The following is a 26,145-nucleotide window of genomic DNA, read 5'->3' as shown; positions in this document are numbered from 1 at the left end:
TTTTGTTGTTGTTGTTGTTTTAAAGTAGAGCAGGGCTCATTACAAAGGTAATTTTTTTTTTTTTTCCAGACAGGGTCTCGCTCTGTCACCCAGGCTGGAGTACAGTTGCACTATCTTGCTTCAATGCAACCTCAATCTCCTGAGGTTCAGGTGATCCTCCTTCCTCAGCCTCTTGAGTAGCTGGGTCTACAGGCACGCACCACTATGCCCAGCAAATTTTTGTACTTTTTTTTTCTTGTGGAGATTGGGTTTTCCTTTGTTGCCTGGGCTGGTCTGAAACTCCTGGCTCAAGCAATTAATTCTCCTATCTTAGCTTCTCAAAGTGCTGGGATTACAGGCATAAGCCACCGTGCCCAGCCCTCCAAAGGTAATTCTAGATGTATTTGACTTTTCTTTTCTTCGTGTTATTTGAAGTCATGTGATTTCCTCTCACAAGGATGAGGAAGATTTTTGTTTTAACTTTTTACTTAATTGATAACACTTGGGAATTTTTGCAATTTTTCAGTTTTATAATGATTTTTAAAATATTTTTTTTTTTTTTTTTTTTTTTTTTTTTTTTGAGACGGAGTCTCGCTCTGTCGCCCAGGCTGGAGTGCAGTGGCGGGATCTCAGCTCACTGCAAGCTCCGCCTCCCGGGTTTACGCCATTCTCTCGCCTCAGCCTCCCGAGTAGCTGGGACTACAGGCGCCCGTCACCTCGCCCGGCTAGTTTTTTGTATTTTTTTAGTAGAGACGGGGTTTCACCGTGTTAGCCAGGATGGTCTCGATCTCCTGACCTCGTGATCCGCCCGTCTCGGCCTCCCAAAGTGCTGGGATTACAGGCTTGAGCCACCGCGCCCGGCATTTTTTTCTTAAAATAGTTTTGGTCCAGTTCAATATTTTTGGCGCCATAAATCCAGACATAGTTGTTTTTCCCTGGATGTCCCATTTTTCAGGCTCATTCTTACAGTTAGTCCAGTCAGTGCCCCTCAGTGGAGCTGGTGCCGTGGCTCCTGGGAGCACACTGCCCTCCACTGTCCACAGAAAGACACAGCAGCCAGAGAGAACGTGCCTGTCCCGCAAGGCTAAAATCCAGACTAAAACGAAAGAACCCCTAAGACAACGTCATTACCTTCTTTTGAGAAAATCTCTTGGCTTGACTATTGAATCCTTTTTTTTCTGATTCTGGGATTACTGGAGCTTGACATTTAAAAGGAATGGAGGATTGTGTTGGATATGCAGCAGTAAAACCTAAACAACAAAAATGAAATAAAATCAAAATGAATACAAAACAATGATTGACAAATGTGGAAAACACAAAGGTGTATATTAAAGTTTTATTTTAAATGGTAAAGAAGAGAAACTTGCCTTTTGACAGGAAATAGACATGAAACCAGATTTTTTAAAAAAATCCCCACTTTCTTTCCCTCTCGGCAATTTATCGGACTTCCCCCCTTCCAGCGCTTACACTAGTGAGATGTGGTCTCATAAAGTACCTTAAAGCAGGGCTGTCCTGGAGAAAAGCAAGGAGATGATAGTAAAGACATTCTTGCCAGGCAGGAAGGAGACAGCAAAACTATTCTGGGAGCAGCCTGGACAAGGCGCGGTCAGAGGACAGAGGAAGCGTCCTCACTGCTCCTTGGCCTAGATTCAGACACCAGCATCAGGCCGTTAAAATCAAAAGAGGTTAGGGAAATCCCAGCGTGGGGCTGGCTCTCACTTTCCAGGGCACTGTGCAAGACACGCGTAAGTTTTCGTTTCTGCTTTGAGCAGACATGGGGTTAAAAAGCAGAAAGGGCTTATCTATAGAAACTGAAGTTAAAAGTTCCTTTGTCTAGGTTGTGATGTGTAAAATGTCTGATGTATAAACTCTCCTCCTGCTGAGACTTCCACAACTGCTAGAACTTGGCAGCATCTGTCTGCATAGCAGGTTGATTATAGACTCGAACCTGTAAGTGTAATGGACTCTGACTTCAGTTTTCTGATGTTTGATGGCTGATAGCTCTTCAGCTTCACCACTCCCTCATTCCCTTCTGCCCCAACACTGGGCAAGTGGATGAGAAAGCCCAGTGCTCCCTCCTGTGGCACCAGCTGGAAGTTCAAACCACACAAACCCCTGCCCTCAGTCCAGCCCCGCTTTCCAACCGTAAGAAAATCCCCAAGTCAGGCTCCTTTCCCTGCTCTCTCAAGCCATTATTGGATCAGGTTAGGAAGGCTGTGCTGCTGTCCTCAGAAGGCCTCACTATGATAAGCCTTTTCCTACACTCTTGATGAGCATGTGTGCGGCACCGTAAGTCTTGCCATCCAAACCAAATTTTGGGTGGGAGGGTGCATCCTGACTCTGTAGGCTGTTCACAACAGTAAGCCAAATTATTTTAACATCAGAATCCTAACCCTCAGAGAGAAAATACATGCAGAAATGGGGAAAAAACAGTCAAGGGAAGGAAAGAAGAAAGTATGTGTTAGCCATAGCAGAGGGTGGTTTGTATGGAGACTATTAGTAAGGCTCATTTCTTCATCTCTGAATTTTTAAAAAAAAAAACAATACTCCTTTTCAGAGTGAGAAGCCTGAAGACAATAGGGACCCCTTGAGGAGTACAATCATGAACCAGCTTCACAGATGAGGAAACTGAGGCTTAGAGGGATTCAGTGATTCATCCAAATCACCCAGCACTTAAGCGGAACAGGTGGGGTGTGAACATGATTTGCCTAATGAGCCCAGGCTCTTGAGCTCTGAACTGTGCTTCCTCTTCCTGAGCTGGCCTCTAGTAAGTGCTCAATAAACAGATGACTGATACAATGGGGAGAGGGACACTTGAGCCTAATCTGCCTGGGTGGAGGACAAAGCAAGTAAAAGGAGCTGAATACATGTTTAAGTAGAAAATACTTGGGGATATCAATATACAGTAAATGTATTCTTCTCCTCCCCTCCCCATTTAAGCAGATGAATGGCTATGTTTTTGGTTTGTTTGCTTTAAGAGAGCTATACAGCAAATCGAAAGGCAGAAGCAGCTGCAAGACTTACTGGCTTTTGTTTCTAAAAACCTAAGCCTATAGAACAGCTAAGAGAGTGTGCAGAGGAGACAGTAAAGAAAGAGAGTTGTTTAAAAAAGGTTACAGGAAGGACATTCTCCTGGGGAAAGGAGAGGTTTCTGCCTGACTGGAAAGGAGATCCAAGGCTTCTGGCTATAACAGAATGGCATTTGTCAGAGCAGCCCTCTTGATGAAACAACTAAAAAAGTAGAATTTTTGAAAACCACTCTGGATGACTAAATTCCTATTTCTGACCGAAACGGGACTAGATTTGCCCTCCCAGCTGGGAAAAAAAAGTTAAAAATGGGCAAGATACATAAAGCAATCAAGACACTGGACATCAGGCAACAAAGGACAGGGATCCCTGAGAGAAGCAAAATAAATGAGGTTGGCAATAAGATGGCCCCCAGCTTTCTGCCAGGAGGAAATCTCCAGACCACAGCACAGGAAGAAGGGATCCAGATGGGGCCCCGTGGTCTTCCTGAGTTGAGGAAATGGATCTGGGAGTCCAGAAAGGCCAAGACAGCTAAGTTCACAGAGCAGAGTACCAGAGAAGAGAGAGCTACCCAGAGGGAGAGCTATGGAGCTCTGCAACAGGGTGCCCTGAGTAAGTTCCTGGGTAGTGACCAACTCATGCAAATGAGAAAACCATCCAGGGCTGGAGAAGGAACCACCTGGCAGAACTCAAGTGAGCAATCCCTGAGGCTTCCACAGGGCCAGGAATAGCTCCTGCTTTCACGAGTCACAGCAGGAAAACCTCACAATTCATGGAACACAGAGTATGCAGGAGGGTTTCGCCTCAGAAATAGGGCCAAATTACCCCTAGACTCAATACTGTTCTGGTTCCAGCTAACAAAGCTTTAAAGCAAGACCTGAAAAGATCAAACTGTTTCCAAACAATTTAACTGCATCTCAGAACAAAGCACAAGAATATTTATGGGACTACAAAAATAGACAGCACCTAAGAGGTAAAATTCAAAATACCTGGCATTGATAAAAAATTAATAGGAGGAAGAAGGACAAAATAGACTTCAAAGTGGGGAGAAAATAAACAACCAAAACCAGCTCGGAAATGATACAGATGATAGAATTAGTGGAGAAGAACACTATAACTGTTATACTAACTGTATTTCATATGTCCAAGAAGCTAGAGAAAAGACTGAACGTATTAAGTAGACATGGAAGATACAATGAAAAGATCCAAATCAAACTTTCAGATGTGAAAACTAAGATGTCTGAGATTAAAAATACACTAGATGAGATGAATAGCAAATTAGCCATTACAGAAAAAAGATGAGTAAACTTGAAGATCTAGAAATAAAACTATACAAAATAAAACACAGAAAAAGGACAAGAAAAAGGATTAGTGAGCTGTGTGGAAACTTTGAGGAGCCTAACATATATGTAATCAGGCTCTCAAAAAAAAGAAATATGAGGAGAGAAGAAACAGAAAAAAATAGTTAAAGAAAAAATGGTTGAAATTTTTCCAAATTTGATTTTAAAAAAACTATTGACTTACAGATTCAAAAAGTCACTTAATGTCAAATACAAGAAACATGAAGAAAATGACACTGTAGGCCAACCATAATCAAATTGCTTAAAAAGTGACAAGAAGAAAATGTTAAAACTGGGCAGAGAAAAAAGACATGTCACATGTGAAGAAACAAATATGAGAATGACAGCAGATTGGTATTGAAAACAACACCCTTAAGGCACTAAAAGGAAAAAATAAATAAATAAAACCTGTCACCCTAGAATCCTGTACCCAGTAAAAACATCTTCAAAAGCAAAAGCAGAATAAAAACTTTTAAAAATATATAAATATTGAAAGAATTAATCATCAGCAAACGGGAGCTACAAGAAGTATTAAGGGAAGCCCTTCAAGTCAAAGAAAATGATACCACTTGGAAATCTGAATCACATAAAGGAATGAAGAGCTCTGGAAATAGTAAATATGTGAGTAAATAGAAAACATAAAACTATGAGTATAAATTGAATAATTTAAATATAACATTTTAAACATGTAAAAAGTAATGATTATAGGCTAGGCGTGGTAGCCTGTAATCCAGCACTTTGGGAGGTCTCCTCACCAAGTTAGCCAGGCATAGTGACAGGTGCCTGTAATCCCAGCTACTCAGGAGGCTGAGTCAGGAGAATCGCTTGAACCTGGGAGGCCTAGGTGAGCCAAGATTGCACCACTGCGCCCAGCCTGAGCAACAGAGCAAGACTCGATCTCAAAAAAAAAAAAGAGAAAACAGGTCAGGCGCGTTGGCTCACGCCTGTAATCCCAGCACTTTGGGAGGCTGAGGCGGGTAGATCACGAGATCAGGAGATCGAGACCATCCTGGCTAACACGGTGAAACCCCGTCTCTACTAAAAATACAAAAAAATTAGCCGGGCATTGTGGCGGGAGCCTGTAGTCCCAGCTACTCGGGAGGCTGAGGCAGGAGAATGGCGTGAACCCGGGAGGCGGAGCTTGCAGTGAGCCGAGATCGCGCCTTTGCAGTCCAGCCTGGGCGACAGAGCGAGACTCTGTCTCAAAAAAAAAAAAGAACAATAACAACAAAAAGATATATACTATAAACTCTAAAGTATATAGGGATCAACAAACTTTTTCTAAGGGCCAGAGAGTACATATCTGTCTATCCATCTATATTTATCTATCTAATTAATCTATATTTTGAGACAGGATCTTATTCTGTTGCCCAGGTTGGAGTGCAGTGGTGCAGTCATAGCTCACTGCAGCCTTGACCTCCTGGACTTAAGCAATCCTCCTGCCTCAGCCTCCCAAAGTTCTGGGATTGCAAGTGTGAGCCACCATGCCCGGCCAGATAGTAAATATTTTTGTCATTGCAGTCTATTTATTCTCTGTGGCAACTATTCAGTGCTGCCATTATGGAGTAAAGGCAGCCACAGACAATACATAAACAAACTGGGGTGGCCATGTTCCAATAAAACTTTATTAATAGAAATAGGCAGGGGGTCAGATTTGGTCCAAGGGGCAAAGTTTGCCAACCATTGCTTTAAGGTAACCACCAGGAAAATACTACAAAGAGTTATTCCTAATAGGCTAACAAATGAGATAAAATTGAAGCATTAAAAATAACACAAGAGACAGAGAAAAGGTAAATAAAGAACAGATGGTACAAACAGAAAGCACGTCACAAGATGACAGACAAACTTATACACCAATAATCACATTAAACATAAATACTCTAAATATCCCAATTAAAAAACAGAGATTCTCAGATTGCATAAGAAAGACCCAACTATATGTTACATCTGAGAAACATACTTTAAATATCAACCCAGAAATAAGTTAAAAGTAAAATAATGGAAAAAGATTTATTACGCTAACACTAAGCAAAAGATAGATATTATCAGATAAAGTAGATTTCAGAGCAAAAAATATTACCTGCATTAAAGAGAGTCATTTCATAATGGGATCATTGTGAGGAGTCAGCTCCTCAAGAGAACCCAACAGTCCTAAATGCTGATGTACCCAATAAAAAGAGATAGAAAATATAAGAAGCGGAAACTGATAAAACTGCAAGAAAAATAGAAAATTTCAAAATTATAGTCAGAGATTTTAAAACATCTCCCTCAATAATTTAAACAAGTAGATAGATCAGTAAAGATATATGAAACTTGAACAAAACTATTACCTAACCTGACCTAATTGGCATTTATAGAACACTCCACCTATCAATTCCATACAAGCTGTCCCAGAAAACTGAAGAGGAAAAGACATTTCCAAATTCATTCAATGAGGCAACCACTACCTGATACCAAAACTATACGGTGTCATTACAAGAGGGAAAAAAAATCACTAGGGATCAAGAGCCCTCATAAACGTAAATACATAAATTCTTAGAAAACTTTTAGCAAATCAAATCACACAATATATAAAAAGATAATACATCATGACCAACCCCAGTAATGCAAAAATAGTTTAACATTTGAAAATCAATATAATTCATCATATTAACGAACTAAAAAAGAAAAACCAAATGTGTATCTCAATAGATTAAAAAAAAAATCATATAACTGTAACAGGTACTCTTTTTATCTGGCTTCTTTCATTCACCATAATTACTAAGAGATTCATCTCTGTTGCTGATATATCAATACTCCATTGCTTTTTATTGTTGAGTAGTATTCCATTGTATAAAAACATGATGTTTATTCGTTGGTGATGTAAATTTGAGTTGTCGCCAGTTTTGGGGTATTACAAATAAAACTGCTATGAGCATTTTATCTACAAGTCTTTAAATGGAGATAAGCTTTCATTTTGTGGGGTAAATGCCTAGGAGTGGAATGACTAGATCAGATGTTTAACTTTTTAAAAAACTGCCAAACTATTTTTCATAGTCATTGTACTTTCGTACATCCCCACTATTAGTGTATGAAAATTTCCATGACTTCACATTCTCATCAGCAATGGGAAGTCTTTTTAATCTCAGGCATCCAATTAGGTATGTAATGGTATCTCATTGTGGTTTTAATTTGCATTTCCCTAATGACTAATGATGCTGAACATTCCTTCATATGCTATTTTCCCTCTGTATATCTTTTTTTTTGGTGAAGTAACTGTTCAGTAGATACAGAAAAAGCTTTTCATAAAATCTAATATCCTTTGATGATTAAAAGAAAAACTAGCAAACTAGGAATAGGAGCAAACTTTGTTAATCTGATAAAAGGTGTCTATAACAAAAGCCTATAGCAAACACGATACCAAATTGTGAAATATTAAAAGTTCTCCCTCGAGATAGGGAGTGAAACTAGTACAACTGCTATCATCCTTCTATTCAGCACTGTACTGAAGGTGTCTAGCCAATACAAATGCCTACATAAAATATATTAAAAATACATAAAATATAAAATATATGGATGAGAAAGGAAGAAATCAAGTTGTCATTTTCACAGATGACAAGATTGAATATGGGGAAATTGCAAAAGAATCTATGGATACCCTATAAGAGGTAATAGTTGGATTTAGTGAGGTCGCCAGAATCAAGGTCAATATACAAAAATCAATTAATATTTTTGTACACCAGCAACAATTTAAAATAAAATTTAAAATTACCATTTATAACAGCATAAAAATCAAATGCCTAGAATAGATATAATGAAGATATGTAAGACTTCTACATAGAAAACTCTAAAACACTGAGAACAATTTAAGGTAACTTAAAAGGATCTATACATGGATTAGATAAGTTAATATTTATTGTAACGATGTAAATTATCCTTAAATTGATTTATAGAATCAATGTAATCCAAATTAGAATGAGAGTAGAGATTTTTTTAAGACATTAATAAGCTGATTATAAAATTTTTATAGCTACCCTGATTCGATCATTACACATTGTATGCTTGTATCAAAATATCACATGTGCACCATAAATATGTACAACTATTACATATCCATAAAAATTAAAAATAAAACAGTAAAATAAATTTATATGGAAATGCACTGGGGTCAAGAATAGCCAGCATAAACAAAGAAGCACAAAGTTGAAGGGCTTATGCTACTAAAGAGTTATTATAAAGTTACAGTAACTAGGACAGTATGATATTCGAACAGAATAAATAATCCAGAAGCAGAGCTGCATATGCCTGGACACTTGATTTATGACAAAGATAGCAACAGCAATACAGAGTAGTAGAGAATGAGGCCGGGCGCGGTGGCTCAAGCCTGTAATCCCAGCACTTTGGGAGGCCGAGACGGGTGGATCACGAGGTCAGGAGATCGAGACCATCCTGGCTAACACGGTGAAACCCCGTCTCTACTAAAAATACAAAAACTAGCCGGGCGAGGTGGCGGGCGCCTGTAGTCCCAGCTACTCGGGAGGCTGAGGCAGGAGAATGGCGTAAACCCAGGAGGCGGAGCTTGCAGTGAGCTGAGATCCAAAAAAAAAAAAAAAAAGAGAATGAACAGCCTTTCAATAAGTGGTGCTGGGTCAACATGGAAAACAACAGACTTGGGCATCTTCCTCATACAAAAACAATTTCAAGTGAATTGTAGATCCAAATGTAAAAGGTAAAGTAATAGAGTTTCTAAAGAAACTATCTTGGGATGGGCAAAGATTTCTTAAGTATTAATGGAATAGACATATACACTAAACATAAAGAGACTGATAAATTGGGCTATATTAAAATCAAGAGTTTCCGTTTCTTAGCACATTGTTAAGAGAGTGGAAAGCAAAGTCCCAGGATAGGGGAAGACATTTACCTATAGCTAACAAATGACTTGTTTCTAGAATAGTTAAAGAACCCCTATAAATAAGGACAGAATGGTTTAAAGAACTCCTATAAACATATTTAAAAAAAGAAAGAAAGAAAAGAAAGAAAAACCCAGCAGAAGAAAATGGGCAAAAACGTTGAACAGTCACTTCTCCAAAGAGAATATCCAAAAGGCCAGTCAACATGAAGAAGTGCTCAATCTCATTGATCTAAGGCAATGCAAATTAAAACTATTATGAGCTTAAAATGTTGGTGAGGAGGCCGGGCGTGGTGGCTCAAGCCTGTAATCCCAGCATTTTGGGAGGCCGAGACGGGCGGATCACAAGGTCAGGAGATCGAGACCATGCTGGCTAATACGGTGAAACCCCGTCTCTACTAAAGAATACAAAAAACTAGCCGGGCGACGAGGCGGGCGCCTGTAGTCCCAGCTACTTGGGAGGCGGAGGCAGGAGAATGGCGTAAACCTGGAAGGCGGAACTTGCACTGAGTTGAGATCCGGCCACCGCACTCCAGCCTAGGCGACAGAGCCAGACTCCGTCTCAAAAAAAAAAAAAAAATGTTGGTGAGGATTTGGAGCAGGTGGAATTCACATATATTGCTTGTAAGGAGGTAAAACTGGCATGCCTACTTTGGAAAACTGCTTGGCAATATCAACTAAGCTTACCCTAAACATACCCTATGACCCAGCGGTTCCACTCCTCGGGTATAGACCCATGAAATACATAAACATGTGTCCCACAAGACAAGCACAAGAATAGTTACAGAAGTTTTTATTAATAATAGCCCCAAACTGGAAACAGCCTAAAAGTCCTTCAGTAGTAGAATAGATAAATAAATTGTGGTATATTCAAACAAGAGTAATAAAATGAACAAATTACTGATATATAAGATAAAACAACATGAAGTTAAATCTCTGAAACATAAGTGAAAAAAGCCTGAGAGAAAAGAGTTCATATTGTATGATTCACATTTACACAACATTCAAAAACAAACTAAAGTTATTAATGATGTGGGAAGTCAGGATAACCGTAGTGTTTACTTTTGTGGGGGAGATCATATCTGAGAAGGGACAAGGGCTTTGAGATGCTGCTGACATTCTGTCTTGGTCTGAGAAGTAATTCCACAGGTGGTGTCTTCTTTGTGAATATTCATTAAGCTATACAATTAGGATTTGTGCACTTTTCCTGAATATATACTTATGCTTCAATTTAAAGAAATATTAAAGAAAAAGAGAGTGCAAAATCAGAGGATGGGAGGAAGAGAGATTTCTCTGGATTTGAGACCAGCAGTGACTCTGGAAGCCCACCAGGGAGGTGATAATAGCCTTGAAAGAAAACGCACTAGAGCCTAGGAGGATCTCAAAATGATGTTTCCAGTCTCAGCAATAATTCCTAAACCACAGGTATGGCCCAGAATACACTAACAAACCAGAACACTAGTTTGCCAGAAAACTAGCAAAACCAAAGGGAGCACGTGAGCTAGGACACTGGGGATCTCACCAATGTGGATGGTTGACCAACGACCTGAGTATTCCTCCCCTCCCCAACCCAGCCTCCCAAGATTACACTAACTATTGGGAAAGTTCCAAACTTGAAACAGCCATGAGGGAGATAGGATTTATGCTGATAATGGCTGGAGTTATCCTTTCCAACAACCTAGCAGAATGGGGGTTTGCAGTCATAACTCAAGTTGGGTTCTAGGAAATAAAAAAAGATCTCTTACGTATCTAAATTTGAGGATAGAGATTCTTACCAGATACATGGAAATAACACGTCTGGGTTTTGTTTATTTGTTTTTTATTTTTAAAGAGACTTCCTCCTTCTGCTCTCATCCTTTCTTCTCACAGTTTCTTCCTAATCATCACACTTGAAACAGTAGGGCCTAAACTCATCTATCTGATATGCCTATAAGGATGGCCCTGTGGATATAACCCAGGATTTACTATTCCCCCCAAATTTGCTCTTATGTACTAAAATAAGCATATGTCAGGAGCCATCTCCTCCCTGCAAAGACACATGTACCTTTCTGTACTTCAATGGCACCTCTGGGATGTTTGCCAGTGCGTTCATTTCTCTGTGCAGAGTTGTCCATGTTAGCAAAATACTGTGACGTATTCCATTTGTTTGATGACGTATTCCATTGTTCTCCTAAGCACCTGAAACAGCAAAACACAGCCTTTGTAGAGATCATTTCACATTGGTTAATTATTGCAAATGGGTTCTGTTCTATCTACAGGGTAGACAGAAATGGTATGGGTGCCAGCTGAGATCTACCAAGTCCAGTGACCCAAAGCCCCAAGCACACTGTGCTGCCTGCAGTAGGAACTGCATAAGATGTCACTGTTGATGACAGAACTACCAAAGGCTTGGCTTTTATTTTTATTTTTTGATTCAGAGTTTCGCTCTTGTCACCCAGGCTGGAGTGTAATGGCGTGATCTTGGCTCACTGCAACCTCCGCCACCCCCCACCCCAGGTTCAAGTGATTCTCCTGCCTTAGCCTTCTGAGTAGCTGGGATTACAGGCGTCCACCACCTGTAATTTGTATTTTTAGTAGAGACTAAAAAGACTATGTTGGCCAGGCTGGTCTCAAACTCCTGACCTCAGGTGATCTGCCTGCCTCTGCCTCCCAAAGTGCTAAGATTCCGGGCGTGAGCCACCACGCCTGGCCTATTTTTATTGAAATTTTGCGTTACTGAGATATAATGTATAAACAAATAAAATTAATCAGTGTTAGTTGTACAATTCCAAGTTTTGGCAAATGTTTACAGTCGAGTTAAATACCCCCACTATTAAGATATTAATTTATCTATGATGCTGAGAAGCTCCTTGTGTCCCTTTGCAGTCAGTACCCTCCCAACCACTGCTCTGGCAACCACACTGCTCTGCTGTCACAATTGTTGCCTTTCTACAATGTCACATAAGTACAATCATAGAGTAGACATTCTTTTGTGTCTTTTTTCACTTAGTGTAATGCTTTTGAAATTCTTCCATATTGTTGCATAGATCAGTACTTTGTTCCAATTGTTCTACATCCTCACCAACATGTATTTGCTCAATCTTGTTAATTTTAGACATTCTAGTGATTTTACAGTGGTATCTCATTGTCATTTTCATGTGCTTATTTATCTTCTTTAGTGAAGTGTGTTCAAATCTTCTGCCTTTAAAACAAAAAAATTGGGGCCAAGCATGGTGGCTCACACCTGTAATCACAACACTTTGGGAGGCTGAAGCAGGAGGATTGCTTGAAGTGAGGAGTTTGAGACTAGCGTAAGCAACATAATGAGACCCCGTCTCTACAAAAAATAAAAAATTAGCCAGCCTGTAGTCCCAGCTACTCTGGAGGCTGAGGTGGGAGAACTGCTTAAGCCCAGGAAATCAAGGCTGCACTGAGCCATGATAGTGCCACTGCACTCCAGACTGGACAGCAGAGCAAGAGCCTATCTCAACAACAACAACAAAAAAAAAACACAAAAAACAAAAATGATTGGATTTAACTGGGTTATTACTGAGTTGTAAAAGTTAATACCTTCTGGATACAAGCCTTTTATCACATATGTTTTGAAAATATTTGCTCCCCAGCTGATGTCTGCCTTTTTATTTTCTTAACATTATCTTTTGAATGCAAATTTTAAAATTTTGATCAAATTTGTCAAACTTTTCTTTTAAGGTTTTAAGATTTCTTTTGTCAGATCTAAGCAATTTTTGCCTAGGTCACAAATATTTTCTCCTACATTTTCTTTTAGAAGTTTTATAGTTTTAGCTCTTACATTTAGGCCTAGGATCCATTTTGAATTAAATTTTGTATACAGTATTAAGGTAAGGGTCAGGTTCATTTTATTATATTTGGAGATTCAATTAATCCAGCACCATCTGCTAAAAAGAATATCCTTTTTTCACTGAATTATCTTGGCACATTAATCAAAAATCTACTGTGTGTGTATGTGTTTATTTAGATATATATAGTGCTATTTCTAGATTCTCTGTTCTGTTCTTTTGAACTCTGTGTATATCCGTATACCAAGAGCACACTATCTTGCTTTAGAATAAGTTTTAAAATCAGGTAGTTCCAACTTTGTCTTATTTTTCAAAATTATTTTGACTATATTAGCTCTTGTGCTAGCCCTTTTGAATTACCATATAACTTACAGGTCAATTTCTGCTAAAAAAAAAAAAAAAAAAAAAAAAAACACTCCCTGGATCTTCATTGAGATTGCATTGACTCTATAGAACAATTTAGGGAGAATTTACATCTTAACTTTGTTGAGTGTTATATTCCATTAATATGGTACACTCTCCATTTATTTAGATATTATTTAATTTCTCAGTAATATTTTACAGTTAATCAGTGTACAAATATTACACATATTTTCTTAAACTGATTCCTAAGTATTTCATATTTTTATGTCATAAAAATGGTCTTAAAATTTTTTAAATTTCTGTTTATTGCTGGTGTACAGAAATTTAAGTAATTTTTATATATTGATACTGTATCCTGCAACCTTGCTAAACTTTTTTTTTAGTTCTAGTAGCTTTTTTGTCAATTAGGAATTTCTACATATATAATCATGTCATATATGAATAAAATGTTTTATTTCTTCCTTTCTAATTTGTATGCCTATTATTTCTTTTTATTGTAATATTGCAATGACTAGGGCATGCAGTACAATGTTGAACAGAAGTGACAACAGTGGACATCTTTGTCTTGTTACTGGCTTGAGTGGGAAAGCATTCAGTCTTTCCGCATTAAGTACAATGTTAACTGTAGGTTTTTTTAAATAAAACCTTGTTATCACTTCTCATCTTAGTTTCCTAAGAGTTTTTAACAGGAATAGGTGATCAATTTTATCAAATACTTTTTCTGCATCTATGGAGATGATCATATAATCGTTCTTTGTGAATATATTAATTGAATTACATTGATTGATTTTCAAATGTTAAAACCACCTAGTGTTCCTGGAATAAATGCTACCTGGTCATAAGATATTATCATATATTTTATATACTGAAGGATTCAATTTGCTAAAATTCTGTTAAGGATTTTTGCATCTGTGTGGGGAGAAGAAAGAAAGATCAGACTGTTACTGTGTCTATATAGAAAGAAGTAGACATAAGAGACTCCATTTTGTTCTGTATTTGAGATGCTGTGAATCTGTGACCCTACCCCCAACCTTGTCCTTGCAAGAGACATGTGCTGTGGTGACTCAAGGTTTAAAGGATTTTGGGCTGTGCAGGCTGTGCTTTGTTAAACAAGTGCCTGAAGGCAGCTTGCTGGTTAAAAGTCATCACCATTCTCTTAATCTCAAGTACCCAGGGACATGCACACTGCCAAAGGTCACAGGGACCTCTGCCTAGGAAAGCTAGGTATTGTCCAAGGTTTCTCCCCATGTGATGGTCTGAAATATGGCCTCATGGGAAGGGAAAAGACCTGATCGTCCCCCAGCCTGACACCCGTGAAGGGTCTGTGCTGAGGAGGACCAGTACAAGAGGAAAGACGGCCTCTTGGCGGTGGTTGGCAGTTGAGATAGAGAAAAGCATCTGTCTCCTGCCCGTCCCTGGGCCATAATGGAACATCTCGGTATAAAACCCGATTGTATGTTCTGTTTACTGAGAAAGAAGAAAACCGCCTTAGGGAGAAAGGCGGGCCTTGCTAGGGCAATGCTGCTCTTTATGCACTAAAAAGGTTTATGGAAATGTTTACATAAGCATATCAAGGTACAGCACTTTTCCTTAAACTTATTCATGTCACAGAGAACTTTACTCATATGTCTTACTGCTGACTTTCTCCCTATAATGATCCTGTTATCCTGCCACTTCCTTTTCTTTAAGATGGTAAAGATAATTATCAATAAATACTAAGTGAACTCAGAGACCGGTGCCAGCGTGGGGGTCCTCTGTATGCTGAGCTCCGGTCCCCTGGGCCCACTTTTTCTTTCTCTATACTTTGTCTCTGTGTCTCATTTCTTTTCTCACGTCTTCCACCTAACGAGAAACGCCCACAGGTGTGGAGGGGCAGGCCACCCCTTCACATCTGTGTTCATGAGGGCTATTAATCTGTAGCTTTCTTTTTCATTTTAAAAATGTCTTTGATTTGGGCATCAGGGTAATGCTTGCTTCATGAAATGAGTTGGAAGGTGTTTTTTTTCTCTTTTAATTTCTGGCACAGTTTGTATAAAATTGGTTAGTTCTTCCTTAAATTTACAAGTGAAGCCGTCTGGGCCTGGAGTTTTCTTTGTGGGAAGATTTTTAATGACAAAGTTCATTAACTTAATAGATATAGGCTCTTCAGATTATCGATCTCTTCTTAACTGAGCTTTGGTAATTTGTATATTTCAAGAAAATTTTTCCATTTCATCTGTCATGAAACTTACTGGCATAAAGTTATTTATCATCCTTTCAATATCTGCAGATTCTGTAGTAATGTCCCTACGTCATTCCTGATATTGGTAATTTGTGTTTTACATATTTTTGTCAAGTCTGGCTAGAAGTTTACCAATGTATTGATTTTTTAAAAAGAAAACAGCATGTGGTTTTATTGATATTTCTCTACTGTTTTTCTAAATTTTCTATTTCATTGACCTCTATGATTATCTTTTCTTTCTTCCTGCTTACATTGGGTTTCATTTGTTCTTCTCTTTCTAGCTTTTTAGGTGGAAGCTTCAATAATTGAATTTAGATCCTTTATTATTATTATATTATTATTATTATTATTATTTTTGAGACGGAGTTTTACTCTTGTTGCCCAGGCTGGGGTACAATGGCACAATCTCGGCTCACTGCAACCTCCAACTCCCAGGTTCAAGTGATTCTCCTGCCTCAGCCTCCCCAGTAGCTGGGATTACAGGCTTTCACCACCACATCCAGCTAATTTTTTGTATTTTTAGTAGAGATAGGGTTTCACCACGTTTGCCAGGCTGGTCTCGAACTCCTGACCTCAAGTGAACTGCCCACCATGGCCTCTCAAATTGCTGGGATTACAGGTGACATGAGCCACCGCACCCAGTGCCGCCTTCTTTCTTAATACATGTATTTAATATCTTAAATGTTCCTGTAAGCACCATTTTAGTGGCATCTCATATATTTTAACATGTTGTGTTTTCATTTTTCTTTCCGTTTAAAATATCTTTTTTTTCATTGTAATTTCTTTTTTATACATGGCTTATTTGGAAGTTTGATGTTTAATTTCCAAGTAGTCAGGGGGATTCCCTAGTTATCTTTTTGTTGTTGATTTGAATTTTCCTTTTGTTGTTGAATGGGGGTTTTTATAAATGTCAGTTAGGTAGAACTGGCTGATAGTTTGTTCAAGTCTTTTACATCCTTACTGATTTCCAATTTATTCATTCTATCAATACTAAGAGAGAAATGTTGAAATTCCCATATTATATTATTGTGAATTTATTTCTCTTTTAAGCTTTGTTGATTGTTGTTGTGTATTTTGAAGCATTATTACCAGGTGCATGAATATTTATAATTTTTATCTTTTTGGTGAATTGACCCCTTTATCATTATGAAATACCCTGCTTTATCCCTGGTAATATTCCTTGTTCTAAAGTCTGTTTTTCTGATATTAACACGGCCATTCCAGCTTTCTTTTGATTACTATTAGCACACTATATTTTTTCTGTCCTTTTACTTTTAACCTGCTTGTGTCTTTATATTTAATTATTGAGTTTTCTTCACACTTCTGCTGGAAGGAATGTGTCTGTATATTTAAAGATGGTTTTTTAAAGACAACATATCTTAGGTCCTGGTTTTTAATCTAATCAAACTCTGCCTTTTGATTGGAGTGTTTAGAACTTTTACATTTAATGTAGCACTTGATAGTTGGGCTTAAACCTATCAATTTCCTACTTGTTATATGGGCCCTTGTTTCTTTCTTCTTGGATCCTTTGAGATTAAGTGCATATTTCTTATGATCCCATTTTATCTTCATTTCTGACTTATTAGCTATAATTATGTATAGTGATTGATTTAAGGTTTACAGTATACATCTTTAATTTATCACAGTCAAATAATAGTACGCTACTTCACATATAATGTAAGAACTTTACAATACACTTCCATTTCCTACCTTCCATCTTTTCTGTTACTTTTGTATACATTTTACTTCTACATATATTATTAATTTTATATTGTTTTTAAACACTCAATTATCTCTTAAAGAAATTAAAATAAGAAAAAAATGTATTTTAACTTTATCATTTCCAGTGCTTTTCTTTTTTTTTTTTTTTTGAGACGGAGCCTCGCTGTGTTGCCCAGGCTGGAGTGCAGTGGCGCGATCTCGGCTCACTGCAAGCTCCGCCTCCCGGGTTCACGCCATTCTCCTGCCTCAGCCTCCCAAGTAGCTGGGACTACAGGTGTCCGCCACCACGCCCGGCTTTTTTGTATTTTTAGTAGAGATGGGGTTTCACCCTGTTAGCCAGGATAGTCTCGATCTCCTGACCTTGTGATCTGCCCGCCTCGGCCTCCCAAAGTGCTGGGATTACAGGCTTGAGCCACCGCGCCCGGCCATCATCTCAAGCATTTCTAAGTGTACAGCTCAGTGGAATTCAAATTCATAATGTTGTGCAACCATCACCACTATCTGTCTCTGTAAATCTTTTCATTTTGAACAACTGAAACGCTATACCCATTAACTAACATGGTACTTCCCCAGTATTTCCTACAATATGGTGTTTCCTCGGTATTTCCCCATTCCTTTTTCCCTGCAACCCCTTGCAACCGCTATTGTATTTTCTATTTCTATTAATTTGACAACTCTATGTGCCTCTCAGCAGTTTTATTTTCATGGTACCTTGGCATAATTTTCTTTATGTCTTTAATGTTTGGGTTTGGTTTTAATGAACTTTTTTAATCTGCTGGCTAGAGTTTTCATCAAATTTGGAAAATATTCAGTCATTATTTTTTCAAATATTTTTTCTACCTCTGCTCCCTTCTTTCCTGGGGCTACAGTTATATTAGATATATTTTCTCAAAGATTATTGATATTCTGTTTATTATTTCTTAGTCTCTTTTCTCTCTGCCCTTCATTTGGGTAGTCGATATTGTCATGTCTTCAAGTTCACTGATTTTTTTTTTTTTTTTTTAATGGAGTCTCACTCTGTCACCCAGACTGGATTGCAGTGGTGCAGTCTTGGCTCACTGCAACCTCTGCCTCCCAGCTTCAAGCACTTCTCTGTGTCAGCCTCCCGAGTATCTGGGTACAAGTGCCTGCCACCATGCCTGGCTAATTTTTGTATTTTTAGCAGAGACAGGGTTTCACCATCTTGGCCAGGTTGGTCTTGAACTCCTGAGCTTGTGATCTACCTGCCTCAGCCTCCCAAAGTGCTGGGATTACAAGCATGAGCCACCATGCCCAGCCAAGTTCACTGATCTTCTGAAGTCTCTACTCAGCTGCAAATCCCATCTATTGTATTCTTATTTCAAATATTGTATTTTTTCTTTCTAGAGGTTACATTTGGGCTCTTTTTCTATGTCTTCCATTTCTAGCCTTATTGTGTTCAGTTTCTTTTACATCCTTGGGCATATTTGTAAAATTCATAATAGCTGCTTTAAGGTTTCTTTATACTAATTATATAATCTGTCATTTTTAAGTCTGTTCCTATGGTTGATTTTCCTCTCAGATATGAGTCATAATTTCCTGTATCTTTTCATGTCTGGTAATTTTGCATTAGATATTGGACATTTTGAATTTTACATTGCTGAGTGCTGGGTTTTTATATATTCCTGTAAAGGATGTGGAACACTTTTCAGTAACTTGCAGATCCATCTGACCCTTTCAAGCTTTCAAACTGTGTTACGGCAAGTCCAGAGCAGCTTTTACTCTGGGAATAATTTATCCCCACTACTAAGGCATAACCTTTCTGTGAACTCTACCCAATTCCTATCTAATACCATGTCTCTCCATTCTGGTTTATGGTAACATGAAATATTCCCAGATCTGTTTAAGCCCCAGAAATTGTTCAGCCTATGGTCTTTTGGTGGGTACTTCCCCAATCTTAGTTTCTTCTCATGCATGTGCAGATTACTGCTCAGCCAAAAACGTAAGGAGACCTCTCTTTCAGGTTTCTGAACATTTTTGGTGCAGCTCCTTCCTTTAGGGTTCTCCCTATAAATTCTAGCCTCTTTGGCCTCTCTGAATTCTTATTTTTATCTTCTCAACTCAGAAATCTAGCATTCATCTGGATTTCCTACAATATGACCTAAAAACTGACCCCAGTACTAAATGGGGGCAATTGTAGGACTCACCTTGTTTTTCTTCCTTCAGGGATTATTATAACTGCCTGTTGTCCATTGTGAGTTGTTTAACATATTTAACTACTTTTTAGTTGTTAATAGCAAAGGCACAATGTAATTTCCATAGCAATTATTTTTCATTAGCAGACTTGGGTTTCATTTTGCCCATTTTTTTCCCTAAGGAACTTATACCATTTATATATACTAATGAGTAAAGGATTGAATAAATGATTTGATGCTCTAGTAGTCCTTTTCCCCACAGTATTTTTCCTTACTTTATTCTGAAATCCTCACAGCAGCAATTCTCAACATTTTTTGGTGGACAATCTATACCAAAAATTTGATATTTAATAGAATTATTGACAACATTCTTCAAGAAATTAAGAGATTCAAAACAACAGAAACAAATCGATAATGATCAAAGTACAATCACCAATCCAGCTTAACAAGGTCTTTTAGTGTCTATAAAAGCAGCCCCTAGGGCTGGGTGCGGTGGGTCACTCCTGTAATCCCAGCACTTTGGGAGGCCGAGGTTGGGGGATAGCTTGAGCTCATGACCAGCCTGGGCAACATGGTGAAACTCTGTCTCCACAAAAAATATAAAAATTAACCAGGCATGGTGGCATGCGCCTGTAGTCCCAGCTACCTTAGGGGCTGGGGCAGGAGGATCACTTGAGCCCAGGAGGTCAAGGCTGCAGTGAGCTATGTTCGTGCCACTGCTCTTCAGCTTGGGTGACAAAGTGAGACCCTGTCTCCAAAAATAACCAAAGCAGCCACTATTCATTTACCACTCCTCAATGCTATACCATTTTAGTAAGAACCATCTACTGCCCTAGCTTTAATAAAGCTGTTATTAAAAAATGCATTAGTGTTCCTGAATTATGAGTGATTAGAAAAATAGTAAGCTTCCTGTTATACAGTAGTCCACCTTGTCTGTAGCTTCAATTTCCAGTTTCAGTTACCCATGGTCAATTGTGGTTTGAAAATACTAAATGGAAAATTCCAGAAATAAATAATTCATCAGCTTTAAATTATGCACCATTCTGAGGCATGTGATGAAATCTCATATCGTCTGACTCCGCCCCACCTGGGATGTGAATCATCCTTGTCCAGCACATTCAAGCTGTATTTGCTACTCCACCATTAGTCACTTAGTAGCCAACACGATTGTCAGATCCACTGACACGTTGTCTCAGTGCTTGTGTTCAAGTAACTCTTACTTCACTTAATAACGGCCCCAAAGCACAAGAGTACTGACGCCAGCACTTTGGACATGTCAAAGAGAAGCTGTAAAGTGCCTCCTTTAAGTGAAAAGGTGAAAGTTCTTGACTTAATAAGGCAAGAAAAAACTGTATTCTGAGGCTGCTAAGATCTACAGTAAAAACAAAACTTTTATCCATGAAATTTCAAAGGGGAAAAAAATTGGTGCTAGTTTTGGTGCTTCACCTCAGACTGTAAGTAGCCACAGAGCATGATAAGTGCTTACTCAAGATGGAAAGAGCACTAAATTTGTGAGTGGAAGATATGAACGGAAAGAGTCTGATTGACAGTAATCAGTTTGGGTATTATCCATTGTTTCACTGGCATCTACTGGTAGTCTTGGAACATATACCCCTTGAATAAAGGAGGACTACTGTAATAATAATGTATGTACACTGTCAACATTTAAGAAAATATGATAAGCTACAAAAAAATTTTAAACAATCCCCAATCCATGGCTGGGCGCGGCAGCTCACACCTGTAATGCCAGCACTTTGGGAGGCCGAGGCGGGTGGATCATGAGGTCAGGAGATTGAGACCATCCTGGCTAACATGGTGAAACCCCGTGTCTACCAAAAATACAAAAATTAGCCAGACATGGTGGCGTGCGCCTGTAGTCCCAGCTACTCAGGAGGCTGAGGCAGGAGAATCGCTTGAACCCAGGAGGTGAAGGTCACAGTGAGCCAACACTGCACCACCGCACTCCAGCCTGGGCAACAGAGTGAGACTCCATCTCAAAACAAACAAACAGACAAATAAAAAACAATCCCCAATCCTACCACCAAAAGACTACACTATTCCAGTCTTCTCACTGCATACCTGTGAAGGCAGGATGAGAGCAGGTGCAGGCCAGATGTGAGCAGAGCACTGCCCAAATGTGCCTCACTGGTCCACTTGCTTGTATAACTGTTCATGACAGGATGGCATGGGCCTAGAATCTAAGAAAGAGCAGTGAAGATATACCACCTTCTGAATCAACAACATATGTTTAAGCAATTCCTAGGTGGGGGCCAGTGCAGCAGTCCAGAATATCCAGTCCTGAGTTCAAGATTATGCTCTGCCACTTAGCTCTGATTCTGGATGAGTCACTTAACCTTCTGAGCCCATTTCCTCCTCCATAAACTGGGAGTGATAACAGTACCTTCCTCTCAGACTGATCCATATGAAGTGGTTAATACTGCCTGTCCTGCAGCAGGCTTGTATTAATGTAGGGTTTTAATATATGCACAGGGATATCAAATTAACAACTTAAAATAATAGCTATCATTTATTGAGCCTGTACAGTCCTAAATGTCTTCTATGGAATACCTCGTGCAATTTTTACAACAATCCAGTGAGGTATAATCCCCATTTTTCACAGATGAGAAAACTGAAGTTTGGGGGGGATTAAGTGACTTACCCAAGGCCACATTAGAAGAAAGGTGGAATCAGGCTTTGAACTCAGGAAGTCTGATTTCTACTCACTCCTTAACCTCTAATAATCTCTCAGGCAGCACACACTAAATATTAACTTGCTAAATTTTGACATTTAGTACCCAAGGGGGTATGATTGGTTTGCTGTTATTATTTTTAGAAATAGGATCTTGCTGTGTCATCCAGTTGCTAGAGTGCAGTGATGCAATCATAGCTAACTGCAACCTCAAACTCCTGGGCTCAAGTGATCCTCCCACCGCAGCCTCCAGAGTAGCTGGAAGACTACAGACACCTGCCACCACACCTGGCTAGTTTTAAAATTTTTCTTAGAGACAATTTCTCACTATGCTGCCCAGGCTGGTCTCGAAATCCTAGCCTTGAGCGATCTTCTCACCTCAGCTTCCCAAAGCACTGGGATTACAGTGAGCCACAGTGCCTGACCTGGTTGGGTTTCTGAAGTTAGAATATTATATACAGTTTTCAAAATATGAAGCAAATAAGGGATGGCTGGGTGGGGGGCAAATATTTGACTCTCTTGAATATTCACAGAATGCTAGGTTTCATCAGAACACAGTTTAAAAACTCCTGGGGGAAGTTCACTGTTGGGCAGTTCTAATTGCTAGAAAGTTCCTTCCTGAATCAAAGCTGATTCTCTGTTTTTTTTTTCTACCTGTCCTGATTCCCACCCTTGGAATCAACTCAAAATAAGTCTCATTTCTCTTCCACATTGGTGATTTTCAAAATGCAAGTCAGAGTCTGTAGTCTTTTGTGAAGTTTTAGTTTGTCATACGCATGTGTGCGCATTGGATCACAATATAAAATGCATTTACCATGAGTCACAGTCAAACTGTTTGAAAGCCACTGTTCTATATGACTAGTCTGTAAGAATTTGAAGGCAGTTGTCATGCCTCGCCACCTAAAGACTAATCTTCTTCTCCACATGGGACTTCCTTGGCTTTTGCCATATACCTCCGTGTTGCACAGGGAGCTCCTTTCTTCACCGTACCGGGGCATCATCCTGCGGTCCTGTCACCAAATTCACGAGACTCTCTGTTCAAACCTTCTTAGGGATGACTTCCCTGACCACCCTCTCCTAAGAAGCACTAACCAATCTCTCTCTAGCCCCTTACTCTGCTTTTTCAAAGCACTTTTCACTACCCAACATTATATTGTATGTTTATTACTTTATTTATGATCTTCCCCAAAAGAAAGTTCATCTCTGAATCTTCAGTCTATTTCCTGGCATATAGTATTTGCTCCATTGGCTGGGCATGGTGGCTCACACCTGTAATCCCAGCACTTTGAGAGGCTGAGGGGGAAGGATGGCTTGAGACAGGAGTTCAAGACTAGCCTGGGCAACATAGTGAGGTCCTGTCTGTACAAAAATAATAATAATAGTAATGAGACTTTTTAAAAATAGTATTTTCTCCATAAATATTTGTGGAATGAATGAATGAATGAATACTAGAAGTAGACCCTTTTTGGCAATTGTGTGTATAGATGTGCTCATAATATCTTTCCTGCAGGCGTTAGATTCCATAAGGACAGCTCACATGGTCACAACTATAGGCACAGTTTCATTTTATCATCTTTTATGTTTTTAAAACAGTTATATATGCTAAGTATTATCACATAGTTTACATTATACATGTTACTGTACAGGGTATACAAACATGTACTAAACTATGTATACTTTAGATGGAATTTTTTTGGCTGTCCTGTTTCTTTTTTTTTTTTTTTTGAGGCGGAGTCTCGCTCTGTCGCCCGGACTGGAGTGCAGTGGCCAGATCTCAGCTCACTGCAAGCTCCGCCTCCCGGGTTTACGCCATTCTCCTGCCTCAGCCTCCCGAGTAGCTGGGACTACAGGCGCCCGCCACCTCGCCCGGCTAGTTTTTGTATTTTTAGTAGAGACGGGGTTTCACCGTGTTAGCCAGGATGGTCTCGATCTCCTGACCTCGTGATCCGCCCGTCTCGGCCTCCCAAAGTGCTGGGATTACAGGCTTGAGCCACCGCGCCCGGCCGAGTAGTTTCAACCGTAGGGATTTTTATCTACTCAGTTATAAGCATCTTGAAAGCAGTTTACACTTTTTCAAAGCACTCTCAGGTAAATAACCCATTCGATAGTCTTCGTTGGCTGAGAAAGTGTGTCAGGGAGCTGGAAGGAAATTTAGCGGCGCGCTAGTAACCACCAGGTTCCAATCTCACCCTTTTATTTTACAGATGGGTAAATCGAGGCCCAGAGCAGGGAAGTCGTTTGCTGGGGGACACCCCCCCTGAGCTGGGGGTGCTTGTGGAATTCCAGGGCCGAGCTAGGTGGAGCCCCGAGGGCGGGAAGAAGCCACCATGGTAGTTGCCCCTGCGTCGGGGCGTGTCCTCGGTGGTTCCACCCGAAAAGTGGTGACAGCTGGGGCTTGCCTGCTCCACCGATCTCCTGCGAGAGGCGTGGGCGTCCGACCCTTCTGGCTCAGCCTCCGCGAGTGCGCAAAAGTTGGGAGGCTTCAGTGCCTGGCAGTGGGTGGACGCCGAAGACCTGATCTCTACTCATAGGTCCACCTTTGGCGGACCTGTCTTTGGCGTCCACCCACTGCCAGGCACTGAGGCCTCCCAACTTTTGCGCACTCGCGGAGGCTGAGCCAGAAGGGTCGGACGCCCACGCCTCTCGCAGGAGGTCGGTGGAGCAGGCAAGCCCCAGCAGTCACCACTTTTCGGGTGGAACCACGGAGGACACGCCCCGACGCGGGGGCAACTACCATGGTGGCTTCTTCCCGCCCTCGGGGCTCCACCTAGCTCGGCCCTGGAATTACGCAAAAACCCGGAGGCCGGGGGATCTCCGTGGGCGTCCCACGCGGAGGACATGGTGCGCCGTGTCCTCTTCCCCACGACCTCAAGAAACTGTCCCCCCGCCGAAACTGCCTCCTACCTGGTCCGGTCCCGGCGGCTGAATCTGGCCAGCCCAACCTCCCGGTCGCTATGGCAACCACAGGCCTAACATTCGCAAGTCCACCTTCCGCCGTCCCGGAGGTAACTCTAGCCAATGGCATCCTCTGTTTCTTTAACGTGAAAAGTTATTGACCAATCATTAGAGGCGTTTCAAAGTCCGCAGAGAAGCCGGCCGAATTTTAGGGTTTAGGTTAATTACATCCGGACCGGTGGCGGGGTGGGGAACTAATAAGAGATTTATCTAGGCCATGCCTCAAAAATCTTGTGATAAACCAAAAGCCTTAGAATTTTGCTCACTCAAAAATCCTGCTTCAGGGAATATACCTAAGAGAATTAACATTCATCCAAACCCTGTTTCTTTTTTTTTTGAGACAGAGTCTCGCTTTATCGCCCAGGCTGGAGTGCAGTGGCGCAATCTTGGCTCACTGCAACCTCCGCCCTCCAGGTTCAAGCGATGCTCTTGCCTCAGCCTCCTGAGTAACTGGGATTACTGGCTCTCGCCACCACGCCAGGCTGATTTTTTTGTATTTTTAGTAGAGACAGGGTTTCACCATGTTGGCCAGCTGGTCTCAAACTGCTGACCTCAGGTGATCCACCCGCCTCGGCCTTCTAAAGTGTTGGGATTACAGGCATGAGAAACCACACGCGGCCCCAAGCCCTGTTTCTAACAGCACAAAAAAAAAAAAAAAAAAAATAGATTGACATGGGCGACTATACAAGGGCAGCCATTTGGTATTCCAGGAGACCCTCTTCACATGCTTCAGGGCAGGGTGATCACAGCGACCTTGTCACTCCCCTGCTTAAAGTCCTCCAATGGCTCCCCTTTAAATTTAGGGTGAAATCCGAGTTTTTTTGTTTTTGTTTTTGTTTGACGGGGTCTTGCTCTGTTGCCCAGGCTGGAGTGCAGTGGCGCGATTTCGACTTGCTGCAACCTCCGCCTCCCGGGTTCAAGCGATCCTCCCGCCTCAACCTCCTGAGTAGCTGGGACCACAGGCGCTCGCCGCCAGGCCTGGCTAATTTTTATTTTTTTTGTGTGGAGATG

The 26,145-nt window shown here is 40.3% G+C and overlaps 2 protein-coding genes across 5 annotated transcripts in view; one reads left to right on the top strand and one right to left on the bottom strand.

The window, feature by feature from the left end:
* STPG1 (sperm tail PG-rich repeat containing 1) overlaps positions 1–25,191 on the bottom strand; it is a 59,214-nt gene extending 34,023 nt beyond the window's left edge. For 3 of the 4 annotated variants that reach the window (XM_033227820.1, XM_033227823.1, XM_033227821.1), the window contains exons 1-4: positions 25,084–25,175; positions 21,570–21,688; positions 11,279–11,412; positions 1,111–1,229 (exon numbers count right to left, since the gene is read on the bottom strand). In XM_033227820.1, coding sequence (XP_033083711.1) covers positions 1,111–1,229; positions 11,279–11,412; positions 21,570–21,664 — 348 coding nt within the window. In that variant the 5' untranslated portion in view covers positions 21,665–21,688; positions 25,084–25,175. Of the gene's footprint in view, positions 1–1,110; positions 1,230–11,278; positions 11,413–21,569; positions 21,689–25,083 lie in introns of all 4 variants that reach the window. The other variant, XM_033227822.1, reaches the window with a different exon arrangement.
* Positions 24,897–26,145, top strand: part of NIPAL3 (NIPA like domain containing 3) — a 59,056-nt gene continuing 57,807 nt past the window's right edge. The window contains exon 1 of the mRNA XM_033227817.1: positions 24,897–25,184. The gene's annotated coding sequence lies outside the window, so the exon portion shown is untranslated. The remainder of the gene's footprint in view (positions 25,185–26,145) is intronic.

Source organism: Trachypithecus francoisi, unplaced genomic scaffold (genome assembly GCF_009764315.1).
Source record: "Trachypithecus francoisi isolate TF-2019V2 unplaced genomic scaffold, Tfra_2.0 Lachesis_group12, whole genome shotgun sequence".
Classification (NCBI taxonomy): Eukaryota; Metazoa; Chordata; class Mammalia; order Primates; family Cercopithecidae; genus Trachypithecus; species Trachypithecus francoisi.
This window is presented reverse-complemented; position numbering and strand designations above follow the sequence as displayed.